The sequence below is a fragment of the Plodia interpunctella genome, chromosome 23, assembly GCF_027563975.2.
Source record: "Plodia interpunctella isolate USDA-ARS_2022_Savannah chromosome 23, ilPloInte3.2, whole genome shotgun sequence".
Lineage (NCBI taxonomy): Eukaryota > Metazoa > Arthropoda > Insecta > Lepidoptera > Pyralidae > Plodia > Plodia interpunctella.
In genome coordinates this window covers 1,658,636-1,685,620 of record NC_071316.1, presented here as the reverse complement: position 1 = coordinate 1,685,620, position 26,985 = coordinate 1,658,636, and the positions used below count along the sequence as shown (strand labels likewise).

Sequence of the window (26,985 nt, the reverse complement as noted above, 5' to 3'; positions counted from 1 at the left end):
GCTGCACTGGAGGTCGTCAAAATTAGTTATTGAAGTTACAAAGTATACATGTACAAATTTATCACTTTGTCCATAATCATGTTACAAATTGTCCAGGGTGATTACTGTTTGTTTGTACCTAATAATTTTATTGCAAAACAAGAAAGATACGAGTACATTGTACAACGGCGGACTTATCCCATGTAGGGATCTATTACAGTCAGCCGGCGATAGGTTGAGAGGACATGTATACGTTAGTTAGTAATCCTTACATATTAGAAAACACAGTACTCTACCGCGTCTATCTGTCTGTTCGCGATAAACTCAAAAACTACTGCACGGATTTTCATGCGGTTTTAACTCAATAGATAGAGTGATTCCTGAGGAAGGTTTACGGGTATAATTTATTATGTTTTAACTCGAGCGAAGCCGGGACGGGCCGCTAGTAACAGAGAAGACTATATATTAAAAGACTATATATAAAAAATACATCCCTCTTTTTTCCATTATTCTCTCGCAGTTCTACTGTAAGAAATTTCTATAGAAATAAGTAAGGTTGTAAGTTTTATATTTACACTGTCAAGTATGTTGTGTACATAAATAAAAATATTTTTTTATATAAATTGGCATCTTTATAATCTACATGTTCAGTCCACAAAAGTTATCGTTTCGGAACAACAGTTCTCAAATCGGAACAACAGTTTTTTTCGCGATTTCGGGATTGACCTCCCATACGAAGAGTTATTTAGTATCGTGGACAGAGCGCTTGTGGACTCAGAATTTTTTTTTTTCAAGCTAATACCCCCATATACCCCTTCGGCCGCGTAGGTAACTGACGGTTCGCAACCAGTTACGAACAGAACATAAATTATCTTTGTACGATACCAGTTACGTAGAAATACCGGAAACAGGGGGTAAAAGCGTAACAAACGCACAGACACATTTTGCAGCGACATATATCACTATAGTTTCTAGATTATCATATCATTCATGTATTTATTCAGTAATTGACAGCCTGACTTTTTTGCCACTGCTGGGAAAAGGCCCTTCCAAATGAGCTACAAAGGACCTTTGTCGCTAAGACAAGGTCTAACAGTGTGGTCCTTCGAGCCGGATTAATAATATATGTATGTAATATAAGACCAACAATATCAATACATTCCTATTAAAGTTCCAAACCCCAGATTCAGCTGAAACTTCCACGTTTCACATAATACAACAAAAACACGTACACTATCATAGTCCCAGTTTGTGTTAATCATGAAATAGCGCGATGCGCGCGCGCAATAACTTTTTTAAACTGTGCAATTTAAATGTCACCCGAAATAAACGGCTTAGATCAAAGAGCCAGGCGCTTTATCAAATTATATGAATTCGGCCCACTGAAATGATGTCGTTCTAACTGAGACTGTGACGAAATGTTTGATAACTGTACAGTTTATGTAATTAACTTTATTAATAGTAAAGACATATAAGTACTGGTAAAAGACTGGCTTTTTGTAGTCAACCAAGAGGTGACGCAAAAGACAGAGAAAATCTTTATATTTCCTTTAGTACAATTATTTTCAAGAATTTCTTTCAGAATTTCTACGATGTGGTGTTTTGCTGGATTGTAATCTTAGGCACGTGACAAAGATACATAATGTAGTCTCAGATTAGTCTTGACTCATAAGTTGGTCAGATTTATTTTATAAATTAAAATCTTATTGCTTTCTCTATTTTTTCTATTTCTACACTAAATATAGTAAAGTTATTTTTCTAACTAAATCAATTATTTTCAAACTACAGAAGCTATCAGTTACTAGTTCACATTTTACCCTTTTTTTACTAATGAAATTTAGTAAAAACTTTTAGCCGTCTATTTATAACTGGACAATAACTATTGTTCTACGCCGTAGCACCATACTGAACGCTCGTAGCAATTTCGTAGCATCGCTATGCACTACTCACTCACCGATCTCCAAGCAATTTTAGAAACAAAATAAAATAATAGTTATTCATTTCTAGTGTTAAACTGTATAGTGTAAGTGTTGAGATTGTGAAAAAAAAAAAAACTATAAAATCCCGTACTAGCTCCATTTTTAAACACCAACCGTATTCCAGATTTAAAATTTACCAATCACTTTTTCACTTCACTTGCACTTTTTTTTTTTAATTCACAGACGAACCGCACTGTCAAAGGCGCGGCGAATGACTAGTCCTGCCCGACCGACAGCGTAGGTGCAAACATACATATAACCAATTTATTTATATATAATAATAATTATGGATAACCTGACCGCTGCTATTTTCGACAGGGAAAATTATTGGGTTATTATGATTACGACTCAGCTGATTTTTTTATGCCTTATCATAATTTGACGTGATTGAAAGCAGAATTCCCGGAAGGCATTTAGAAAATTATTATCGCTATATTTTTCTATTATTACATATTTATTAAGTGCCTGTCATGTTTGTCTAGGAGAATGAGCCAGCTGCTTCCTTGAAAATAGATTTTTTTCTCGTCTCATAGACGATCGGCGAACTGAACGTAGAGGAAAACATAAAAAAATATATACAATTCACACGCTATAAATTCGAATACACGTTTGTTTTATGTATAAACTTTTTTCTTCGTTTATAAAATAGTGCCTATGGCAATGGCGTTAGTATATAATATACTTAGATAAAATTTATCGGACGTCAGCTGTTATTATAAATAACTTTTCTCGGGCAAATATATAATAAATTACACACCTAAAACCTTCATCAGAAATGTATTTGAAAACCCCGCATAAAAATCAAAATTACAGATCACATAGGGATAGACAGCGAGAAACGACTTTCTTTTATATATATAGTATTCGTATAAACAATTTTTAAACAAAAATTTTGTTTGTCGACAAAAAGTCGTATCCATGCTGTTGTCTACAATTAATTTATTATGGTTTTGTCCGAGCGAAACTGGGATGGACCGCTATCATATCCTTACATATAATAAAACAAAGTTCGCTGCCCCGTCTGTCTGTTCGCGATAAACTCAAAAACTACTTTTCTTGTAGTTTTCACCAACGGATAGTGTGATTCTTCTTAAAAACTAACTTTAAAGTGGCTTTGTGGTCGTGTCGTGATTAGTGTATGACCTAAGACATGCTCGTTCGATAAACTACCTCCCTTTTTGCGTCTCCGCAAGCCCCACCTAGATAATATATATAGATACGTCCATGCTCCTAAGTGAAAATCATCAACTCTACACTTTCGTAACTAGCTTTTGTCCGCGTTAATTCCCCACGGAAACAATTTTTTTTCCAGGTAAAATATGTCCAGCTAGCATATGTCCTTCTCCATACTTCAAACTATATGTATGCAAAATTTCAAGAAGATTGGTTGAGTAGACAAAGCGTGAAGAGGTAACAAACAAACATACTTTCGCATTCATAATATTATTTAGCATTAGTTAGGATGACATCAAGGACGCACCTAATGCTCTGACACACAGACTGCACAGATGCCGAAGACCATGCGAAACGGAGGAGAAAATTAGGAGAAGAATAGGACAGGACGCTGGGCTCCTAAAGGGGGGAATATATGTCATGTTTCAACGTCATAGACGGCGCCATGACACACCACACTGGCATTTCCAGCAGCCACCATTCTTCAGACATGAAACCCTGCCAAATCGAATACAACACTATATTACACAGCATTACATATTAACCCCGCTCATTGCAAGCTATTTGGCAACTGCTTTGATGTGGCCAGTCTATGGCAACGATTAAGAAATTGCAATGATAAAATTACAACATCAAATGTGAACTGTGTTTAATTAGTTATATTTATTACGAATATGATTTGATAATTTTGTGGTTGCTTCGTTAGATGTTTGCTACCTACTAGTGTTTTCTAGCCCAAGGGATAAACAAACACATCGGTCAACGAATTAAGAAACCCTAGTAAAAATAGTAAAAATTAGACCTTTGCAGACATTTTACACATTAATACTACCATTTTTAAGGATAGCCTGGCAGAAGGGGCAAACCCAACAAGTGCTGGCTTGATGTCGTCACGGATGATATGCGTGCCAATGGTCTGAAAACAAGATTCCGACAAAATGTCGAAGAGAAAATGTAGGAAAACGGTTCTTGGGCTTCGATGCTCAATCGCGGCGGAAGAAAATTAAGCACGCTGATATTTAATCCCTTAGTCGCTTCGTACGACATCCACGGAAGGATATAGAGTAGTCGTGTTCTAAGGACAACACGACTTTCTCATTTGTTCACATCTAATCTTAGTGACTCACAAAAATTACGAAATCCTGATTCACATCTCCCCACTCGAGTTAGATTATAAATATATATATATATATATTAGCGCTTGGCACTACGGTTAGCTAAAATGATCCAGCGAAGATTTTTATACACTTTATTTTTATAATAAATTTCGACGTGTCCGTGTAATAAGATGGAAAATGAAAAAGTTTTTGGCAGACGTCTAGATTTGATCGCTGTTAACACCAACCTAAATTATGCCGGGCAAAGATTACTAGATTTAATTGGTGTGATAATAGTTTTAAGATTTTTTATATGTTACACTGGAATCTGAATATAGTTTGTAGGATTTGGTCACAACAACATTTGTTGTTATTGATTATTAAAAAAATAAATTTAAAAAGACTATGGCATTGGTGCTTAGCAACCAATAATAAAAGTGATCTTTTGAGAATTCTTACAACATATCTTTAATTTTATTCCCTTAACCACTGCCCAATTTAAGTAATTTAAGTGGTTATGGGCCCAGAAAAGCCGATCAAGGGAATAGATATTGAGTAAAGAGCAGAAGAAAGGAAATATTTTCCGGGAAAAATTTTTCCAAAGAAAGTGAAGATCGCAATTCAAAATGGAAGTGTCAAATTCAATGAAAATTGAGAAGTTTGATGGTAGAAATTTCAAGCAATGGAAGTTCCAGGTCAAGTGCGCCTTGAGAGCAAAAGGCTTGAACATTGAAACTCCAAAACCAACTGAAACTGCAGCGCAACTGCAATGGAACAAAGATGACGGTATGGCTATGTTTATTTTGACCTCGTCAATGGACCTGAATCAGATATCTCTGATAGAAAACTGCGAAACTGCGAAGGAAGTTATGAGTAAATTAGAAATATTATATGAGCATAAGTCGGAATTCAATAAAATGATGGTGCATGAGAAATTCTACCAATATTCCTATTGTTCTGATGATACAATGGCACAGCATGTTTCAAAAGTAGAAGGGTTAGCCAAACAGCTTAGAGAATGTGGTGAGAAATTAAGTGATACGGCAGTGATAACTAAAATTTTGAGCACATTACCATCTACATATCGTTCTCTGCGCCAAGCATGGTTATCACTTGATCCAGATAATCAGACGATCCAAAACCTAACGTCACGTTTGATTGACGAAGAAGCAAGTCTACTGAAAGATATGAAAAATGATACTGCTTTGCTAACCTCGAAGAAAAATTTGAAACAAGTAAAAGAGAATGATAAACCTAGTTCCGTGAGAAATGCAAGTACTTCAGGTCATAGATTTATCTGTTACAATTGTAATAAACGTGGTCATTTTGCTAGAGAATGCAGAGCGCCTAAGAAATCTATTCGTAAGAATCAAGAGCAACAGAATATGTTAGTAAACAATGCAGAGAGTGATTGGTCATCTGCAAATGGAGACAACATATGGATATTAGACAGTGGAGCATCCATGCACATGACATACAGGCGTGAATTCTTCTGTCAATATATGGAATTTAATCAGAATGATAGTAACAGGACTGTCAAATTAGGAAACAAACAGAATATTGAAGTACTTGGTGAGGGAACGGTTTTGGTAAAAAGTAAGTTGAAAGGAAATTGGCAAGAAAGCAGATTAGAAAATGTACTGTATGTGCCTGATTTACGAAGAAATTTATTTTCTGAAGGAGCTGTAACCAGAAAGGGTTATATAAGAATGAAAAATAAAGAAAGTGCTCAAATAATAAAAAATAATGAAGTTGTAATGTCAGCACATCTGAAAGAAAACAATTTATATGAGCTAGATATAAAAGCAATCATACAAGAAAGCTGTAATATTGTGCAATCAGATATTAAAGTGTGGCATGAACGATTAGGGCACTTAAATGTAAAAGAGATTAAAAATATGAGCAAAACTGGAGCAATTCCCGTAGTATTGACTGGAAATGGCAATTTTGTTTGTGAAGCATGCCAATATGGTAAGCAGGCCAGAAATCCATTTAAGAAATCCATGAGAGGTGCAACACAAGCAGGAGATATAGTCTACAGTGATGTTTGCGGACCTATGTCGGAGTCATCAGTATCAGGTAGTCACTATTTTGTTTTATTTAAAGATGGTGCTACGAGTTATCGCCATGTATGTTTTCTAAAGCACAAGGATGAAGTGCTTGAATGTTTCAAGAAATATAATGCGATAGTCAACAATAGATTCCAGAATGATGTACGTATCCTGCACACAGATAATGGTCGTGAGTATGTGAATAAAGAATTTAAGAACTTCCTGGAAATTAAAGGAATAACTCATGAATGTATAGCCCCTTATACCCCGCAGCAGAATGGAAGGTCTGAAAGAGAACTGCGAACAATAATGGAGAGCGCAAGGTCTATGCTTTATGCAAAAGATATCCCCATGAACTTGTGGGCTGAGGCAGTTGACTGTGCTGTTTATTTGTTGAATAGAAGCTCGTCTAGTCAAACTATAGATGTTTCACCTTATGAGCTATGGTTCAATCAAAGACCGAATTTGAATCACATTAGAATATTTGGTTCAGTTGGGTATGTACATATTCCTAATGAAAAACGAAAGAAGTTAGACAAGAAAAGTACCAAAATGATATTGGTGGGATATGAGCAAGAAAATTATAGAATGTATGATCAAAATACGAAAAAGATAACTGTGTCAAGGGATGTCAGGTTTGATGAGCTCAGTAGTGTAACAGAGCCAAGAAGAAACTATGCGGAAATAAACATTGATGGACAGTACACAACAAAGTACCTTAGATGAATCTGATACCCTAGAAGCATCTTCATCAGATAAAAGTATGAAAAGCTCTGAAGATCAAGATGTTTATCAACCAGCTAGCAATACAGGCATGACATTAAGACCTCGGAAAAATAAGAATATGGAGGTGAATTTAACAGAAATCAACGTCCCAGAGACATATGAAGAAGCTGTGACTGGGCTGGAGAAGAAAAATTGGAAGAAAGCTATTGAGGATGAGCTTAAATCTCATGAGAAAAATAATACTTGGAATATTGTGGATAGAACACCAAAGAAACCTATCACATGTAAATGGGTTTTTAGTATGAAGAAAAATAAGGAAGGAGAAATAGAGAGGTATAAAGCTCGCCTGTGTGCTCGGGGGTTTTCCCAAATTAAAGGTATGGATTACAAGGAAACTTTTTCACCGACCTCCAGGTATGATTCAATTAGATTAATATTGAGTGTAGCGGCAAAAGAAAATTTAGAGATTGAACAATTTGATGTAAAGACTGCATTCTTGTACGGTGATCTTTTGGAGGTACCAGAGGGTGTCGAAGCAGACTCGTCGAAAGTATGTAAGTTGAACAAATCGTTATATGGTCTTAAACAGTCTCCCCGCTGTTGGAACAAAAAGTTTACATTGTTTCTTACTACTTATGGGTTTAAACCGTGTCATGCAGATAATTGCATCTTTGTTGGATATTTTAATAATATTCAAGTTTTGTTAATAATCTATGTAGATGACGGATTATTGTTATCAGAAAACAAAGACATTTTATCAGTAATATTAAATGACTTAGGAAATAATTTTGAAATTAGAACATTAAAGTTGAATTCTTTTGTTGGTATGGAAATAAATAAGACACCAGGTCGTATATCTATAAGTCAAAGATATTACATTGAGAGTGTAATAAAAAAGTTTAATTTAACAGAAGCTAAAGGCTGTAGCACACCCGTGGATGTAAATGTAAAACTATCTAAAAATGAAGATGAGAATGATACTGTTAATAGTTTTCCATATAGAGGAGCAGTGGGAGCGCTAATATTTTTGTCTTCGGTGTCTAGACCTGATATTACTTACGCTGTTAATTTAGTGAGTAGATATGTAAGTCATCCAGGTGCTATACATGTCAATGCTGTTAAACGTATTATACGTTATTTGATTACTACAAAAGATGTGTCAATTGTATATGGAAATGGTACAGAGTTAATTGGATATTCGGATTCTGACTTTGCAGGTGACATAGATTCTGGAAAATCCAATACTGGATATTTATTTTTAATGAATGGTGGACCTGTTACTTGGGCAAGTCGAAAACAGAATACAGTAGCATTGTCTACAACAGAATCCGAATATATGGCTGCTAGTGATGCTGCTAGAGAGATTTTGTGGTTGAGACATTTTTTATTGGATATAGGCAAACCACAAAATACTGTAACATTAAAAATTGATAGCCAAAGTGCAATTAAATTAATACATAACCCTGTATTTCATAAAAGAAGCAAGCATATCGATGTTCGTTATAATTTTATTAGAGAAAAGGTGGAACTGAAAATAATTAACATAGAGTATGTAGAAAGTTCATATCGCACCTTTAATAAAAAAAAGAAATAACTCAAAATTTCACTTTTGTGGGAAAATACGTTCAAAGTTGAACACATTTGACGAACTGACTTCAAAATTCAATTTAAAAAAAACTAAATGAGATAATTTGATTTCAAAAATAGGAATGGATACTACCACTATAAACTTAATAAATTATTGTGTAAATAATCATTAGTTAATAAAGGAAAATATTGTTTTATATTATTTTGTAAATAGTTCGAACTTATTTCGCTTTATGATAAATTATGTATTCGGATGAAGTGGTGTAACTCAACATGATACGGTTTTATTTTCAAATAATTGATATATATAGTTAACCTTTCATTTTTAGACTGTTTTTTTATTACAGTTAAATATATTCAACCAAACTATTTTAAAATATTTCAATTTAGTAGTAAAATTCTAAAGAAATTACTTAAATGTTGGAAATAATAATTAATACAATTTTAATATTTATCTTTATTATCAGTCTCAAAAGTAATGGTGAGATCAGCATACGACTTCTTAATTAACAAAGTAGGTAGGTTAGGTACATAATATTTAAAAAAGAAATCAACAAATCGATAAACTTAATGTTTACATACTCTTTACAAAAAGTATTTAAAGTATTGTATATACCAATAAAATCAACTTCAATAACATCAACATTCTGTTTTATAATCCACTGTCTTGCTCATATTCGGCACAATACTCTGAAAAAACTAGAAAATGGCACAATTCGAATTATAGAATTAGGTATAAAATATAAAAAAATAAAATCAACATAACTGTATACTCATAACAAAAAGTATTGACTTCTTAAAGTAGTGTATAAAAATAAAAAAACAACTTATAACATCACAATGCGATACATAAAGTTACATAATTCACAATTTGGCTCATATTCGGCACACAATTTAATAAAAGGACTAAAAATGCACAATTTAAATTATAGAGTTATAAAAATCAGCATAATACGAGGGAATCAAGGTTTTCGAAACAAGCTCTTTCAAATCTTTCTTCTTGTTTACACTCAATTCTTGTTTAGCTGTATAGGCTGACTTAAGTGTCACTTCTGTTGTAGGTATCATTTTCTTTCTTTTATTTCTTACATCTACTTCTTTGTAACAATCTTCTTTGTATGATGTTTTATAAAAAATAATAGTAGGGTTCTCTTTGGTCATACTTAAAACTTTTATCTCATTCCAATTAACTGTTTGCCCATCTGTATTTGTAGTAAAATTATAACCCCAATCTTCTTGTAACGCTTTTAAATCATAAAATTCTTTAAAATTTAATTCGTGTACATTTAAAGCCTGTTTACTCTTTTTGGCATTCTTTATTAAAGCTATATATTGATCGGGCGTGTATATTGGGCCCGACTTTAAGTTTCTTTTTACTTCCTTTTCAATCAGACTGTGTACACTATCGGCTTCATTTTGCGTGTGTCCCCTAATCAAAAACTTATGTGTAATACTTTTAATCTTCAATGTGTGAACAGCAAATAGATACAGGGAAGTTATGTATTTATTCTTATTTTGGCTAAACGTGTTGTCGGAGTAGAATACAATTTCCTTTTCGTTCTCATCTTGGTCACTTATAGCTTTTAAGTAATTCCAAATACATGTGCCAATTTCTACAGCGCCACGTTTTGCATCACACTCTGTCCAAAAATAACAATGTACATTTTCATAAGCTACTTTAGAATCCTTATTTGTCAATTCTGTTACAGTAAGATTATAGCAATTTAACTTTGACTTATAATAGAATGCTGAACTATCACCCCTCGGACACTGCAGAACAGCTTCTAAATCATAGACAACTACTTTAAAATTATCATTTACTTTTTTTCGATCGTTAAGCTTTTCAATCCTACTAATATTCTTTTCTTCTAAATGTGTCATATAGTCTTTTTCTAGGGGGATTTTCTGATCAGCATTTGAATTGTGGTAAGAGGTACATAGATCACATTGGTCCTTTTTTGGTTGAAAAAATCCGAGATTAAATTCTGTGGTAAAGATTTTATAATATGTTATGTATGTTCCGGCTTCTTTATTTATCTCTTCTTGTTGTAATTTAAAATCATTATACAAATCTTTAATAGTTTTACTGCTCTCTATGTATTCTCTTGTGGTGTTTGACCTTAAATAATGCGATTCTATCTTAGGAATAGAATTAATGTGTTTTTTTATGTCAATTCTAATTTGGGGATCTATTTTTCTATGATTATTATGTTTTCCTCTTAGATCTTCTAGTTCAAAACCATGATCGTTGACTTTAGTCTGTACGGTAAATATCATACGATCTGATATATCCAAAGTTGACTTGAAAAAGGTTTTACATACTCTAATGTTAATATTGTCAACGATAAAATAAAAACTTTTGTTGTTGCGCCTAGGCTGCGCAGCGTTTGAATATTTGTATTTAGGCTCAATTTCTTTCATACATGAACGAATGTAAGCCCTTTGCCTCAACAAGTCTCCTAAATCCCAGAAATTTCGAAATATGTTATACCTACTGTCTATGCTGATTTTTTCAGTACATTTTAGCCTGCATTTTTCTGTGCAAGGTTCTTTGAGACTTCGGGCTGGAATCTGTTTCTTCGACTTTGACGAGGAAACATAAGATTTTCCCATATTGCGCATGCATTTAATTTGGTTCTGCTTCCATTTCGAGGGATTTTTTGTACGTTTGCGCCCCCTTTTTCGAGGAGAAGTTACAGCCATTTCGGACATTGATGAACTGGAAGAGCTTGATCCAATAAATAAGTAGTTTTTCCTTCGTTCGGGCCCAGTGTTTATGAAAGTTGGATCTGTATCACTCAGATCAACGTCACTTTCATCGGCATGCAAAGGAGATATCTGATAATTTCGTGTCTCTTGTCTTCTTAGATTGCTTTTCTTCTGTAATATGAAATAAAAAACTAATGAAATTATTCATGGAATTAAATAATTATCTACACATAATTTAGTAAAACTGTAACTAGGTTATGCTAACACATTGGAGATAATAGATTATTTTTGTCTGTGCGACAAGCTCAAAAACTGCTGAGCGGATTTCATGCGGGCAAAGCCATTTGCAATAGCTAGTAAATAATAGAATCCTTACTAATATTATAAATGTGAAGGTAAGTTTGTTTATTTATTTCTTTGTTACCTCTTCACGCTCAAATCGCTGAAATTAAATGTATGACTTGCCTGCCTATTCTTGTTCAGTTGCTCTGGGGGAGTATTTTCGATAACGTCATTTTCTTCATCTGTACATGAAACATGAGGCAAGGGGTTTGTTTCATGCAAGCTTTTGGTCTCTGAATTCGAACCAGAACTGGACGAAGACGAGTCAGATGATGAGCTGCTGGAGCTGGATGAAGATGAAGGCAAAGTAACTCCCAGAATGTTTGTGGCCACTATTTTACTAGGAGAGTTCATATCACGTGTCGTATTTTCGTTATCGCTCATAGTCATATCACTATCATAACAGGGCACCAGACTATTAAAACTTTGGTTATTGATGTATTGGGGTTTCTAAAAAATAATTAAAATCATTAATTGAATCCAAGTACTAACATTAAAAAGAAGTTCATGTTTACCAGGATTAATTAACTATAGTTATGAATTTGTTAATATATAAATATTTAAAAAGCGGAGTTAATATTAAATGTATTGCAGAAATGATAATGGCTACTCTAATAGCTGTGGAAAACTTACTTCATTGACAGCTACTTTATTGTTGTTATCGGATGATAAATTATTTTCGACTAAGCCTAATATTTTACGTGCCCTAGAAGAAGACGCCATGCTAAATAGATAAAAAAAAACAATCAGTACAATAAATTTGTCCAAGTACAATACAGTACTTAGAGTGCATACGATTTAGGTTAGGTACCTAATCGTATGCACTGTAACCTACTATAATATTTCATCATTGTACTATAATATTTCATTGAATAATGATTTAACTCAAATAAATACAAATCATACGCAATTCATTTTGTATTAAAAAGTATTAAACTTAAATGCTATATTTTTTAAGTTGAAATATAGTACAATAGCGATACAATACTTATTTCAGCTCTGTACCTCGAAGTAAATTTAAAAACAAAACAGCATTATCTCGGAATGATGTTCAATAAAACATATTAATAATTTCCATAAAACTGAATCAAGTCTTAAATATTACAAAACAAATCACCAGAAATTTGCTAATATAGTGGAATAACTCTGAGAAGAAGCATTTTTAAAATATTTATAAGTTAAAAGATTACTAACCTGTATGTAATACACCGGCTTATTTAGCTTTGTGTCACTTTAAAAAAAAATAAAAACAGTCCAGCCTTCGACAAAGCCAGCGCATGACTGATTCTAGCGCTTTACCGGAATCAACATGATCGCGCGGTTTTGTAAGAAAGAGACGACAGTTCATCTATTTCATTCAATTTTGGAATATTACAACGGCTGTTGGGGTGAACGTATTGTAATCACCAAGTTATTCCGTTTTTTGATAAAAAGTCAAAATTTGTGAATTTTGAGTTATTTCTTTTTTTTATTAAAGGTGCGATATCAACTTGCTGATTTTCTGACCAAGGCGTTACCCCTTAGCCGGTTTAACTTTATTAGAGATAGTATTATGAATAGTGTTTGAGTTATTTTCAGTTAACAAAGGGTTATGGAATATTTAATTAATGTCAATGTAGGTCTTTTTAATTTAAGTGGGAGTATTGATTATTAAAAAAATAAATTTAAAAAGACTATGGCATTGGTGCTTAGCAACCAATAATAAAAGTGATCTTTTGAGAATTCTTACAACATATCTTTAATTTTATTCCCTTAACCACTGCCCAATTTAAGTAATTTAAGTGTTGTTGACTACGCCATTTCCATTGGAAAGTAGGTCTACTACCTACCTACCATCGTTAAACATCACAACTACAATAGTAAGTATTAAAATCGTTACAAATCGCATAGATAATTTAAATTAGGTCAATATTAATAAGGTCTATTAAAGATATATAGTTAGATGAAACTTTTAATTGCATCATTTACAGAATAATCATAAGTCAATAATTGACGACCTCGGTGGCGCAGTGGTAAAGTTCTTGCCACTGAACCGAGAGGACCCGGGTTCGAACCCCGGTCGGGTCACGATGGAAAATGATCTTTTTCTGATTGGCCCGGGTCTTGGATGTTTATCTATATATGTATTTGTTATAAAATATAGTATCGTTGAGTTAGTATCCCATAACACAAGTCTCGAACTTACTTTGGGGCTAGCTCAATCTGTGTGATTTGTCCTAATATATTTATTTATTTATTTATTAATATGACGTGAAAAAGTGCCTGTGAAGGCCTATTTTCTGAATAAATGATTTAATTTTGATTTGATTTAGATTTTGATATTAATTAGGTATATGATATACTTAGGATGAGCACAAAGGCTAAATTATTGCAAATTAGCGAAGCCATGTTGCATAATATCTATATTTTTTTATATTTATTTGGTTTTTATATCTCTCAAATAGGGTATTAAGAATTTGGACTGTTATTTTTCCGGGATGAAAAGTTTCCCACATCCTTCTCCATAGTCCAACTACGTATGCAAAATTTCAAGAAAATTGGTTACGTGTGAAAAGGTAACAAACTTATTTTCGCATTTATAATATTAGTTAGGATTGACTTGTAGGTAATCTCGGCAACACACTGTCGCCGAACTCGGACAGATGGCGACGCGAATTCACGAACTTAGTACGCCATAAAAAACAGCAATGCATACCGAATCCTCCAAAGTTTGGCGAACTGTATCGCGATAATGTATAGCGTTATTTTGCCGGCTTTGCAATAGCAAACATAATATTATTTACTTTGCCAACTGCTAAATTTTAAATAGGTTCATTTATGATTGAATACCTAGTTAAAACGTATGTTTCTTCTGAAAATCTATACTATTATTGTAAAGAGGTAAGCGTTTTTGAGTACTTATGTTTGAGGTGGGTAATCTCCGAAACCACCGAACCGATTACAAAAATTATTTCACCATTAGAAAGGTACGTTATCCAAGATTGCTATATGCTATATTTTATCTCAAAATTCCCACGGGAGCGAAGCCTCGGGCAACATCTAGTGATGTAGTAATAAAGTGTTCATATATCTGTCTATCACAGCTATCTATCTATACTATGGATTTAAATAAATAAATAAATGAGGACAAACCACACATATTGAGCTAACCCCAAAGTAAGTTCGAGACTTGTGTTATGGGATACTAACTCAACGATACTATATTTTATAACAAATACATATATACATAAACATCCAAGACCCGGGCCAATCAGAAAAAGATCGTTTTCCATCATGACCCGACCGGGGATCGAACGCCTCTCGGTTCAGTGGCAAGAACTTTACCACTGCGCCACCGAGGTCGTCAACTATTACATAACAACTATTATATAACAATTTAGTAAGTACTTCGTACGGAGTACCCACTAATTCCATTATCTATACATATGTCGCCAACGCGTCACAACGTTACATTATAACATATAAAAAGACAGACCTTGTTTTCGATGTGGACCATTTAGCTAGGCGTTTCCTTTAGTCATAAAATGTATGATTTTAGACGAGTGTAAATTAAGAAGACGGAGTTGCGGTCTTTTTCATGTGGACCGTTATGCTAATAAACGATAATATTTTTTTACATTATTCATTTTTTACGACTTCATGAATGTGTATGGTGTAAACATAACCTTATTTCACTTTTAAAAAGCTCACTCTGATGGTTTTAAGAAGAACCATAATATGCGGTCGTCGAAATAAATAAATATATTTGGTCAAATCACACAGATTCAGCTAGCCCAAAAGTAAGTTCGAGTAACTTGAGTTATGGGATACTAACTGAACAATACTAAATTTTATAACAAATACATATATAGATAAACATCCAAGACCCGGGGCAGGCAAATCAAAGGGGACCTTATGGAGGCCGGCACTTAGGTCTTTCTTGCCGTTGTTGGAATACGAAACAACGGCAATAATGGCGTAAGTGCCGGGCGACATAACGTCCCTTTTGATTTGGACGGCCACATATACTTACATTTCTGTAGTTTTTAGTATCCACCTAAGCATATTCCCGGATTCTTCGTCAGCCGTTGAGCCTCGCAGCCCCGGGGTCCGCGAGCGCAGGGTTCTATTAGTTTTCATCTCTATTTTCATAAATTCAATTATCTTCATAGTTGTATTCCTCATGGCTGAGGGTCGTAGTCATTACGTGGAATTAAACACACACAACAACTTTCTTGACATCAGTAATGGAGTGGTTTGCCATTGCCTTCTCCATTTCGCACACAAGTTATTAATAAACCAGTGTGCAGGTTTCCTCACGATGTTTTCTTTCACCGGAAACAAGTGGTGGTCGATGAAAACTAGTATACATGAGTCAGATTGATTGGTATCATATATCAAATCATGTGGCACGAGTAGGATGCGAACCTGGGACCTTTCGAACCACAGTCTTATCCATTACACCACCACCACCGCTTCAAATTCAAACTTTTTACACACGTTATGTCGGCTCCATACGTAGTTAAACATTTTGTCAAACTTTGGCGGATTCGGTATATAAATACATTGCAGGTTTTTCATTGGGGTAAATAAAAGCACTCATACTAACTACGCAATGTTCACGCATTCGCGTCGGCACGTGTCTGAGTTCGGCGACAGTGTGGAGCTGGCGTTACATAGAGCAAAAAATATTTTTTTCCCAACACTCGTACAAATTTATTTTATGACTCCAGGTCACGTAGAGGACTCCAGTCATTACTAATTGGGGTATCTCTAACTGTCACATATATATTTTTACAGCGTTATTTACAATATCAAACACCTGCTCCAATAATATATGTAAATTAGACAGAAGTACGTCACTCAGCCCAGGCTATTCTGGAATTTTGGCGAAACAGCGTCTGGAACTATAGTGTCCGAAGTTATCACTAGATGGCGGAATATTATTTGTGGCGTGTGGTTCTGCCCTCGAATAAATAAATACATACGGACAAATCACACAGATTGAGCTAGCCCCAAAGTTCGAAAATTGTGTTATGGGATACTCTAGCTCAACGATACTATATCTTTGATATTCATATATAGATAAACATCCAATACTCAGGGCAATCTGAAAAAGATAATTTTTCATCTTGACCTGACCGGGGATCGAACCCAGGACCTCCAGTAGCAGTCCGCCATGACGACCATTAAGCCACAGAGTTCGTCATAGGAGCACTATACTCGTATCTTATTGTGAACGTCGTCCTTTCAATGAATTCCTTATTTATAAGTTTTGTCATATACTTACCTAGCGGCCTCAAACTTTATCATTTATTTTAATTAATTTTTTATATATTTTTTTATTTTACTTAAGTATATTGACTGGTGATCACATTTTCATATTCCTTTTATAATTATCATTTTTGACATAAGTAGAAAAGTTTTACTTTTAACATTTACATGCCAAATATTGGCACTGAATCTAGACATTCTTTGTCTCAACACATAAATTTATATCATTTCCTTAACAGCCTTATCAACTCATAGGCAACACTTGCATTCCCAAAGAAGATTCAACTCTTCCTAATCTTTAAAATTCAGTGTTCATTTTTACGCAACCCCTAGGCTTTGGGATGTCGCAGCTTTTTCACGTTTGTGAACTGTACCTGCAGGTATGTACCTGCAGGTTAGTACCTGCACTCTAAGAAAATACCGATTTACCGATTTGGGAGATTTACGATATTTTCCTAAATCGGAATTTAATTGTGTTAAATGCATTTTATGACAATTCCTGTCTTTCTCATGCCGACTATATCGGCAAACACTACGCCAAACTAAGGCGGGCACGACATGCATTGCTGATTTTTCATTACGATAAAAGCTGGCCATCTGTCTGCGACCGGCAATAGTGTGTAGCCGACAGTAAATTACATATCTTGAAAACGTTTTCATAAATTGCATTTCTAAATATAATAATCTTCTTAAATTCTGGTCATAAGTAAATAACCAAGCATCACCGCAATTTTGTAGCAAAACAAAGTCACAATATGCTACAAAGTAACGCCATCTACCGTACTATAGCTGAACTGATCCTTAAACCTCGATGTGTACAAGCATGTTTACTAGTGCAATATTTAGTTTGGGAACTCGCGAAAAGATGGCGTTGTAAGTAACTTCATAAAACACAGTTCGGCATACTAATTTTCAAACAATGAAAATGCGTTTTTGGCTCAATTCATTACAAAATCAGACGTCACAATACATATAAAATCGGACACAGTCACAGACATTGCAACAGAGATGCAGTAAACAGGTGAATAATTTGGTACATATTATAGGGAATTAATTATTCTATTTGCACCACACCATAACTCAACATACCCATTATATATCTTCTAAAATCACTCTGCAGATATTGAGGTTGATAAAAGTCTGTAAACGACATTTACTGGCTTTAATAAATATTTAAGCTTATTTAAGGACAGTTATTAGAATTAACCTTTGGTTCGTACTTTTTGTCCTTGCGATAAATTATATTTTAAATAAGTTTTCGAAATAATTAGTATGTACTAGCTTTTGTCAATTTCTCGGGATCTAAGCAACATGTTGAGATGAAACCCATACCACAACTGTAAAAATCGCATCAAATACAGACAGACAGAAATAAATAAAAAAATGTTTTAGCTTCTATTAGTCCCATAAAGGGATCTTTATGTACATAATTATTATTTTGTAATATTTCCTATAAGTATATAGGAGATATTACAAAAAAAAAGACTGTAGACTGTTGTAGATTGTTTATATGCCTGAATTGATTAATGCAAAACATACCTTCTAAAAACTGTCTGGTTGGTAGCCGAAGGGAGACTTTGAGGGAAGAGGCGTACGCTGAGTCGATGTACCAACGTGGGTCACGCTGGTCACCCAGTCTACTGCCACTGCCTCTGGATATAAAAAAAAATTAAGTTAATATTAATTTATGTACAATCTTATAGTATACCATAGATTACATAAATGAGTACAGTACTCTAGAGCTACCACGAAAGATAAAACAAATAGCACGTCATTGCGTCCACACGTTATCTCTTTTTTTAACTCGATATGGGAAAAAGAGACAGTATGTGGACGTTAGTAACGTGCTATGTGTTTTGTGGTAGGCCTTCTGATTACAAAAGAAATCTCTGATTATTTATTTTTGGATTCATGATTCTCGTAATTTGCATTTTATCTGGCTGTAAATTGTTAAATAACATGTAAACTATGTCATAGAAATAACAAAATATTTGATGATTTTGACTTCGTAAATAAACTTTATTATTTGTAAATATGTAAACGGTTGTATGAATGAAGCGGTGGTGGTGTAATGGTTAAGAAGCTTATGGGTTGAAAGGTACTAGGTTTAATATAATAATTTGTATACCAATCTGACTCATGTAGTTTTCATCGATCACCACTTGCTTCCACTGAAGGAAACTTCATGAGGAAACCTTCGCACTGGTTTATTATTTTTATTATTATTAACTTGTGTGTGAAACGGAGAAGGCAATGGCAAACAAATGGCAATGGAGTGCCATTTCCAATAAAGTTGTGTGTGTGTTTCATTCCTCGTCGTGCTCGTTCCACGAGCCTCAGCCATGAGAAATACTACTATGAAGAGATGTAAATATGTAATTAGTTTTTAACCAAACTCCTGAACTGTTGGCCAATTAACCTTACAATTATTTGTTGATTATACACCATTTGTAAAGAATGTCAATAACACGGTAATTAATTTAAAATATATAAAAACAAAAGTTGCATTTTTTTATATTCCGGCAAAATCTTCATACTGTAAGCATTCCAGAAAGTATATTTTTAAAGCGAAATGACATTGCTCAGCCGATAAGTGTCAAATACAGAGAGAATACTAGTAAAATAGCAGAAAACTACGTAAAGGAGGTTAGGACAAATGAAAACATTCGCAAAAACCAAAGGGTGCAAAATTTCGATAAGATCAAACGGAAACCCTCAAAAATAATTACCCTGAATCCATTTTGGAAACCATCTAAAGCGTCTTCTAAAATCTATAAGCGAATAAAAATTCGCCAACGATATTCAAAATAAAAACTACATGTTTCCCTCGTACATATGTCAAACTAAAACTATTTTCGGACGTCCAAGTTCACGTCGGTTAGCAGTTAGCATAAATAAACCTGAAATACTCTGTAACCAAAGCAGAGTTCACGATTGCAGGCATTCGTGTAGGGTTCGAATCAAAATCATATTGTTGGTATAACACTTCACATAAAGATGGCGCTGTGCAATACTCTGATCTCTCAATAAAGGTCTCTACTACTCGTTGATAGATGGCGCTGAAATCTATAACGACAAGATAATTGATTTCCTTGTAGTGATCGTAATGAACTAGTTAATTATTTAATATAATTAGCGTACTTAATAAATAGAAAAGGTCTGACTTTCGGCAAATCTTGGAATATCTTGTTCCTACCTATGAATTCTAAAATTAGTGATTTCATAGCAAAAAAATAATTTCGATATCAAAACCAACAAACAACTCGTTAAAATCACTAACCGTGTTTACTAAACAATTTATCAAGTCGGTTAAAAATACTCTTATTCTTGTTTATGCAGCTGTTTCTCCGAAACTGAGATTTAAATTCGCGAAGATTGATCGCTTTAATCCTGCATTAGTTTTATGGCTTGAAGTTATCGCTCACGCTTAGCATAAAACGTGCCCAAATTAAAAAAAAAAACTCAAATTTATGCTGAAGTATTAGTTACTCGTTTCATATCCCGTTTCAGAAGCGGTGGTGGCCTAATGGCTAAGCTTGTGAACCGAAAGGTCCCAAGTTTGAATCCTACTCGTGCCACGTGATTTTGTACACCAAATCTGACTCATGTAAATGGTCATATACTATTTTAAATACTTTTTTAAATCACTAATTCCGTTTTAAAAGTAATGAAACTAATATTAACTTCTTAACTGGCCACTAGTGCCATCAACAGTTCTGCTGTTGTGTCCTTTATTCACTAACTTTCATCCTGGAAAACATGAAAAATATACTGTTTCAGTTGGAAACTACGCGAAGAAAGCCACGGACAAAGGCTAGTATGAAATAAAACAATATTTCGTTCAAAATTTTGTCATCTGAAAAATAAACACACTTTTCGTTAAAAGAATTCGATAAAAAGTTATAATTATTGCTTAATAACATGCTACAATATAATAACTCCATCTATCTCATTCTATTACAAAAATAACGAACTTCGCATAGGATTGTAATTACTTTGGCTTTTGGTCATTTTAATTAAAAGTAGATTGTTTGCAAAGCATGTCCGTATTTTCAAGAATATTTATTTATTAATGAATTATGAATTTAATGGTACAACATAAGATAGATACCTATAAAAATGGTCTGTCTATAAAAATATACGTCCATTGCTGGTGCTGGTTTTACCTTGTAAACTTGGTAAACAAATCACACATACAAAATACGCAATGTACTTAAATCCATTCGCGTCCATACTTCAAACCATCCATACATCAATCCATCTCCATACTTCAAACTACATGTACGCAAAATTTCAAGAAGATTGGTTGAGTAGATAGAGCGTGAAGAGGTAACAAACAAACTTAGGTACTTTCGCGTTTATAATATTAGTTAGGATTCGTGAATTAAAGCACAGACTAACCCTATAGATTATAACAACCACAAACACGGTCAGAAGACATTGTAAAGCAATTTAATGCAGTGTATTATTAATGTGACGCGTGCAAATGCGCGTCGCATCCTGACATTTGGTGCAAATGTACTCGTGTTTTAATATTAAACAATTGAACATAATTGTTATGTGAACTTTGCTCTTTTACGTCTATTTTTAGGATTTATAGATACGTAATCAATTATGAAAGGGAATTTTAATAAATAAACTCACTTTATTGCCAAACTGACAACTTAGTTTAACATATTATATATAATATTTAATTTAGTTTAAGAGATACATTTTGTAATTATAAAGAGGTAAGCGTTTGTATGTTTGAGGCGGGTAATCTCCGAAACTATTGAACCGATTTCAAAAATTATTTAACCATTAGATATGTACATTATCCAAGATGCTATTTTATCTAAAAATCCCCACGGAAGCGAGGCCCCGGGCAATATCTAGTCTTAAATAAATGAGTTTGTGCGGGAGCAAATGTGTAATGAGGGCAAAAAAATGTTTGGAAATCTTTTAGACTGATTGCAGACTGCAAATTCAAATTCAAATTCAAATCCAGAAATTAGACCTTCACAGGCACTTTTTCTCGTCAATTTTTATATTTATAGTTATTTCTCACAAGCTACAAACTACTGCATTCTCCCTCTGTCTATCGTCTAAAAGAGTTCCGAGTTTCATTCTCGGCTGTGGTGATGAAGCTCGGGCCAGTCCAATGACTTTCATTAAAAGTAATTCGTTTGATCAATTATATATTTTTTCCTCATCAACACTCGATCTCGCTGAAGCTATAGTAAATGTATTAATTCCCAATTATTACTAATATAATTACTGTATAATTTAAAAAAGGTCTAATTTCAGTATGGAAGCTTTAACTTCGACGAATAACCAGAAACTCAGAAAGACTAAAACAACAACAATATTGTCCTCTATTATTATATCCTCTAGTAATTTGCGTGTTTAAAAACAATTTGGCACAGACAATGCAACCGTTTTAAAACTAGTTTTAAAAACAAAACATTTGACAAGTCGATGAAATAACGAACTAGACGAAACTCGATATACACTCAGATTGTTACCAAGCGTGTCGTAGGTGAGCGAGGGAATGCTGCACAACGCTCTGCAATCTGCATACGAAAAATTAAAGTATATTTTAATGTAATTTTTAAAGAGCTTTTATCTATACAGCTACTTTTAAACTTTCGCGTTTCGTCGTCCGGCCCTATTATGCCCTACAAAAGTAAGTTATTACTGAGGTGATAAAAAAAGATCGTATACTTAATTGTTTTTGCTGCAATTGACTTTGGATTAGTTAAAATGGTTTGTGCTAATCCTTCATAGTTCGGATTCAGTTTAAGCTTACTAAATTATGACTCCCTTCCATATTTTTATAAAATTAAATGTTTATTCATTTGAAACATAGCACAAATGAATATTATATGTTAACTATATTATTTAAATTTAACACAATTACTCCGCAGTGTGTAAGAGTAAATTACGGCTTTAGGCGTAAATTAGGCTATGGGACAACTAGGCACACTAACACATCGTGCCGCATCGCGTCCGCCTTACTTATTTTGTCGTTCACCTAGGCTATCATTAAGCTGATGCCGAAAATAAAGTGGAATACCTATGTTACAGAAATAACGTTTTTCGGTAGCGGGTGAATGATCCGCCACATTTGTTTACGGATTGATATCGGTTGTGGAATTGCGTATCGATTGAAACATTGGTTATTTTGCTGGAATTTATGGGAAAAGTAAGATGAGTTGAGTTAAGAATTTAAAGATTAATAAATAATAAAAATAAATTGAACTATCACGCAATAGTTATTCTTTTTGTTGATCTAAGCGCAGTAGTTATAAGATTACACTCAGCCTTTCTCGTATTGTATAGCCAACATAGTATTCTTGCGTAAAGTTTAGCATACCGACAAAATAATAACGTAGGAAACAAATTTCTGGCCCTGATAGCAAGGAAACCCGAACGCGTGTCAATGCTCTGACAACTAAGATCGAAGAGAAGAAAAAGAAGGGAAGCGGACCCTGAGAAGAAACCAATAAAACGCTCAGATGAGTGAGAGATAATTTTGCTTCAACAAATTCTTTAAAATAATTTCAAGATGCATATAATTTTTCTTCATAACAATACATTCTTGGCAAAACAGCATCATACACCATGTAAAAGCATAAAACAATGTCTGTCTGTCAGGAAACCGAGTTTCCTGCGTTTTATAGTTTACGGCAAATTCTTGTGGGTGTTAATTTTACGCGGGGCGTGTGAAATTGGGTAACATTGGGTGCAACGACTGCACAATGAAAAATCACTGTATTATATTCAACTTAAGGTGATATACATCAGCGATGAACAAATATATTCACATTCAAACTTTTGCGTTTATAATAATCTAGATTTTGCCCGGAGTTTCGCTCCCGTGGGAATTTTAAGATGAAATATAGCCTACAACAATCTTGGATAACGTACCTTTCTAATGGTGAAAGAATTTTTGAAATCGGTCCTATAGTTACGGATTTTACCCACCTCAAACATTCAGACTCACAAGCTTACCTCTTTATAATAATAGTATAGATTGGATTAGTTTTAAAACTACTATGCTAAAACAAAATTTAAATTAGATATTATTTAAGGTTATTTAAAATTAAAAAATATTCAATATTAGCGGCCAGTCCTACCTTCCTACCTCAATACCGCATCAAAATCCGTTGCCTAGTTTTAAAGATCTAAGCATACATAGGGACAGACAGTTAGAAGTGGCTTTCTTTTATATACTATATAGTGATAATACCTATCGTCAAAAAGTAAAATAAAACATTTACACCCGTAAAAACATAATTTTATGGGTTATAAATAATTTATTTAAGTCGTAAACAAATTAACGGTTCATAAACTGATCTCTTTGATGAAATTGCAGGTATATTTACAAAATGTGAAGTATAATAATGTACATTTGTATTGTGACTACTGTACTATAGTAGAGAAAAAGTCTTCCCGCTGTCTGTCTGTTCCTATGTATGTTAAATCTTAAAAACCACGCAACAAATTTTGATGCCGGTTCGTTGATAGATAGAGTGTTTAGTTGTAATTGAAGAGGGTTTAGTTGTATAATTTATTATGGTTTTATGCGAGCGAAGTCGGGATATGCCGCCAGTGTAAAATCCTTCATCGGTTAAAATGGAAGAGTTAGAGAAAATGATCCGCATGTGAAATCGCAATATGCGACCATAATTACCCATATCTTTTGATTTAAATGTATCTATTTTTGCAGAACTAAAAGTGATCGTAGACCGTGTGTGGTCCCGCCCTAGAATAGGACAGTGGTGCCTATATCGGAGGATTTAGTGGGACCCATACCTTGACATCTGATAGGCAACAATAGCATCTCCAAAGATGGTTGACGTCAGACAAGCAGCCGGTATACAAGCATCGCCAAATCGTCAAAAATTTAGTGATTATTTTTTTACGCGAACCCTGTGCTTTGGGACGTCACGACCCCGAACTGGGAAGACGCAAGGATGAGAGAAAGAGAAAAGATACCGTAGACCGAAGGAATGGGGCAAGGAGAATGGCTCCTCGTCATAACACAAGCTGAGTGATTGTTAAAACTTTAGTACATAAGACACACTATTTTTCTGTTGAAGCTGTTAGGTTGTGGAATTCGCTGCCATCTGATATACGTGACTGTAATTCTATAGAATTAAAGAGTACTCTCTCTATCATGAGGAATAGTAGATATAAGTATGTATATAATATAAATATATGTAAGTTTATATAGATTGGCATGTATGTATGTAATTTTAAGTAGGTTTATTTTGTTTTGTTTGGTACACGCGCACTTTACCCATTCTGCTGCTGGTCTGCTGGAAGAGATTTCTTTAGAAATAAGCAGTACCACTTCCACTTTTTATATAATCTGTTCGTGTACATAAATTGGTAAATAAGATCTAGCAAGTAAGTTATTAGTATCACAATATAGGTCTAGTCCTGGGAGTCAGTTATCCTTTTTCTACTTTTCCAACCCCTCGTTGTCTACTTTTCTAACCTTGCCATAAGTGCATATTTTTTTAATTTGTAATATTTTTTTCTGTGATGTTATTTGTATGCTATGAATAATTTTTTTTTCTATTTCAAACAAAAGTGATTCTATTAAGGTTCCGTTTTTATCTTGGATGAACGGAACCCTAAAAATGCAAACACTTCATAGTCGTAACTCATGGCTGAGGGTAATCGGGTCATTACGTGGATTGAAACACACACAGAAACTTTCTCGGCACTATTAATGTAGTGGTTTGCCATGGCCTTCTCCATTTCACACACAAGTTTATAATCAAACAGTGTGCAGGTTTCCTCACGATGTTTTCCTTCACCGGAAGCAGGTTGTGGTCGATGAAAACTACTATACATGTGACAGATTCTATACAAACATACAGCATGAGTAGAATTCGAACCTGGGATCTTTCAATCTTAACCATTACACCACCACCGCTTCATCTTGACCTACGCTCTATTTGTTATGTTGGCATAGCGCAGTTAAAATATTTTTAATTTCTGATCGACGCGCTATTAATTATCGGATTAATGGTCGAGCTTTCGATCGCTAAAAGCTCTGAAAGCTTGGCAGGCGTCCGGAATTCCTGTCGACAATGTTCCTATCACTTTTGCAACGGAGCGTGATATGATCTATATATTATTACCCATTCTGAAGTTAATAATATCTAATTAGCTTCGTTTCATTAATTACTCCTCCTCAGATGTTGGCATCGACGCTCCTTAGGAATGCTATTGTCTACCAGCTACCTAGGTTGTGTGTCCCTTAATCGCCTCGTACGACATCCATGAGAGGATATGGAGTGGTCGTATACTAGGGCGGAAGCACAAGCCACAAATGTTATAAGTATTTGCATAAATTACTATCTCATCGCTACGTTGAGAGCTTTCAGCAAAATGAATTGAATGTACACAGTTCAATTTGTAACTCACACCATACAATCTAAGCATACGATTTATAGGAAAATCATATTTAATATTAGTATAGTACTTGCCAAGAGCCAACTATAATATTGTTTATATCAAGCTTTTATCGATCCACCTGTCTGGATGTCTGTCTGGCTGAAATACTATTTGAAAGTTAATGAAAGATATAACTAATTTACCATTTTACGATTGGGTTGAAATTCGCTTCAATAATACGGTGACCTAGGTTAACGACACGGAGCCGCCGCGCCGGCGCGACTTGATTTTTCAATACCCGATGTTTATATCTGTCTCATCTACGTATGTTCCTGGTTGCGATCTAGGCTATGACGCCACGAAGCCCAGGATCAGCTTAAAAATTAAACTTAAAACTTTGAAGATTCAGCTGTGCTATGAAAGCTGATTTAACAACAGCCGGTATGATGTCGTCCAATCTAGAGAATGCGGTTATTAGGCTGTGTGTCTCTCGGTCCTCTAGTACGACTTTCACTAGGATTTGTAATGGTTTTATTCCAGGGCGGCACCACACGTCACAGTATATAAGTATCCAATATATAATTGTGTTTGTTAGTAACGTAGAATTTAAATTGATATATGATTAATACTAAGAGCTATGCTTGAAATAAACACATGTTTTTAAAATTTATTTTATAATTACCTAGACCTTGTTAC

The 26,985-nt window shown here is 34.1% G+C and overlaps 2 protein-coding genes across 11 annotated transcripts in view; both read right to left on the bottom strand.

The window, feature by feature from the left end:
• Window positions 1–26,985, bottom strand: part of cher (cheerio) — a 72,345-nt gene that overhangs the window by 31,060 nt on the left and 14,300 nt on the right. For 3 of the 10 annotated variants that reach the window (XM_053762880.2, XM_053762882.2, XM_053762881.2), the window contains exons 2-3: window positions 18,436–18,548; window positions 17,986–18,036 (exon numbers count right to left, since the gene is read on the bottom strand). In XM_053762880.2, the coding sequence (XP_053618855.1) occupies window positions 17,986–17,989 (4 nt within the window). In that variant the 5' untranslated portion in view covers window positions 17,990–18,036; window positions 18,436–18,548. Of the gene's footprint in view, window positions 1–2,049; window positions 2,181–17,985; window positions 18,037–18,435; window positions 18,549–19,625; window positions 19,757–26,985 lie in introns of those variants that run through there. The other 7 variants (XM_053762883.1, XM_053762884.1, XM_053762878.1 and 4 more) reach the window with 6 other exon arrangements.
• LOC128680093 (uncharacterized) lies at window positions 9,054–13,036 on the bottom strand. Its single transcript, XM_053762886.2, has 4 exons — window positions 12,838–13,036; window positions 12,277–12,367; window positions 11,767–12,093; window positions 9,054–11,472 (listed from the first exon to the last, which is right to left on the bottom strand). Exons 2-4 carry the CDS (start codon window positions 12,364–12,366, stop codon window positions 9,514–9,516), a joined length of 2,376 nt encoding a protein of 791 aa, XP_053618861.1. The 5' UTR covers window position 12,367; window positions 12,838–13,036; the 3' UTR covers window positions 9,054–9,513.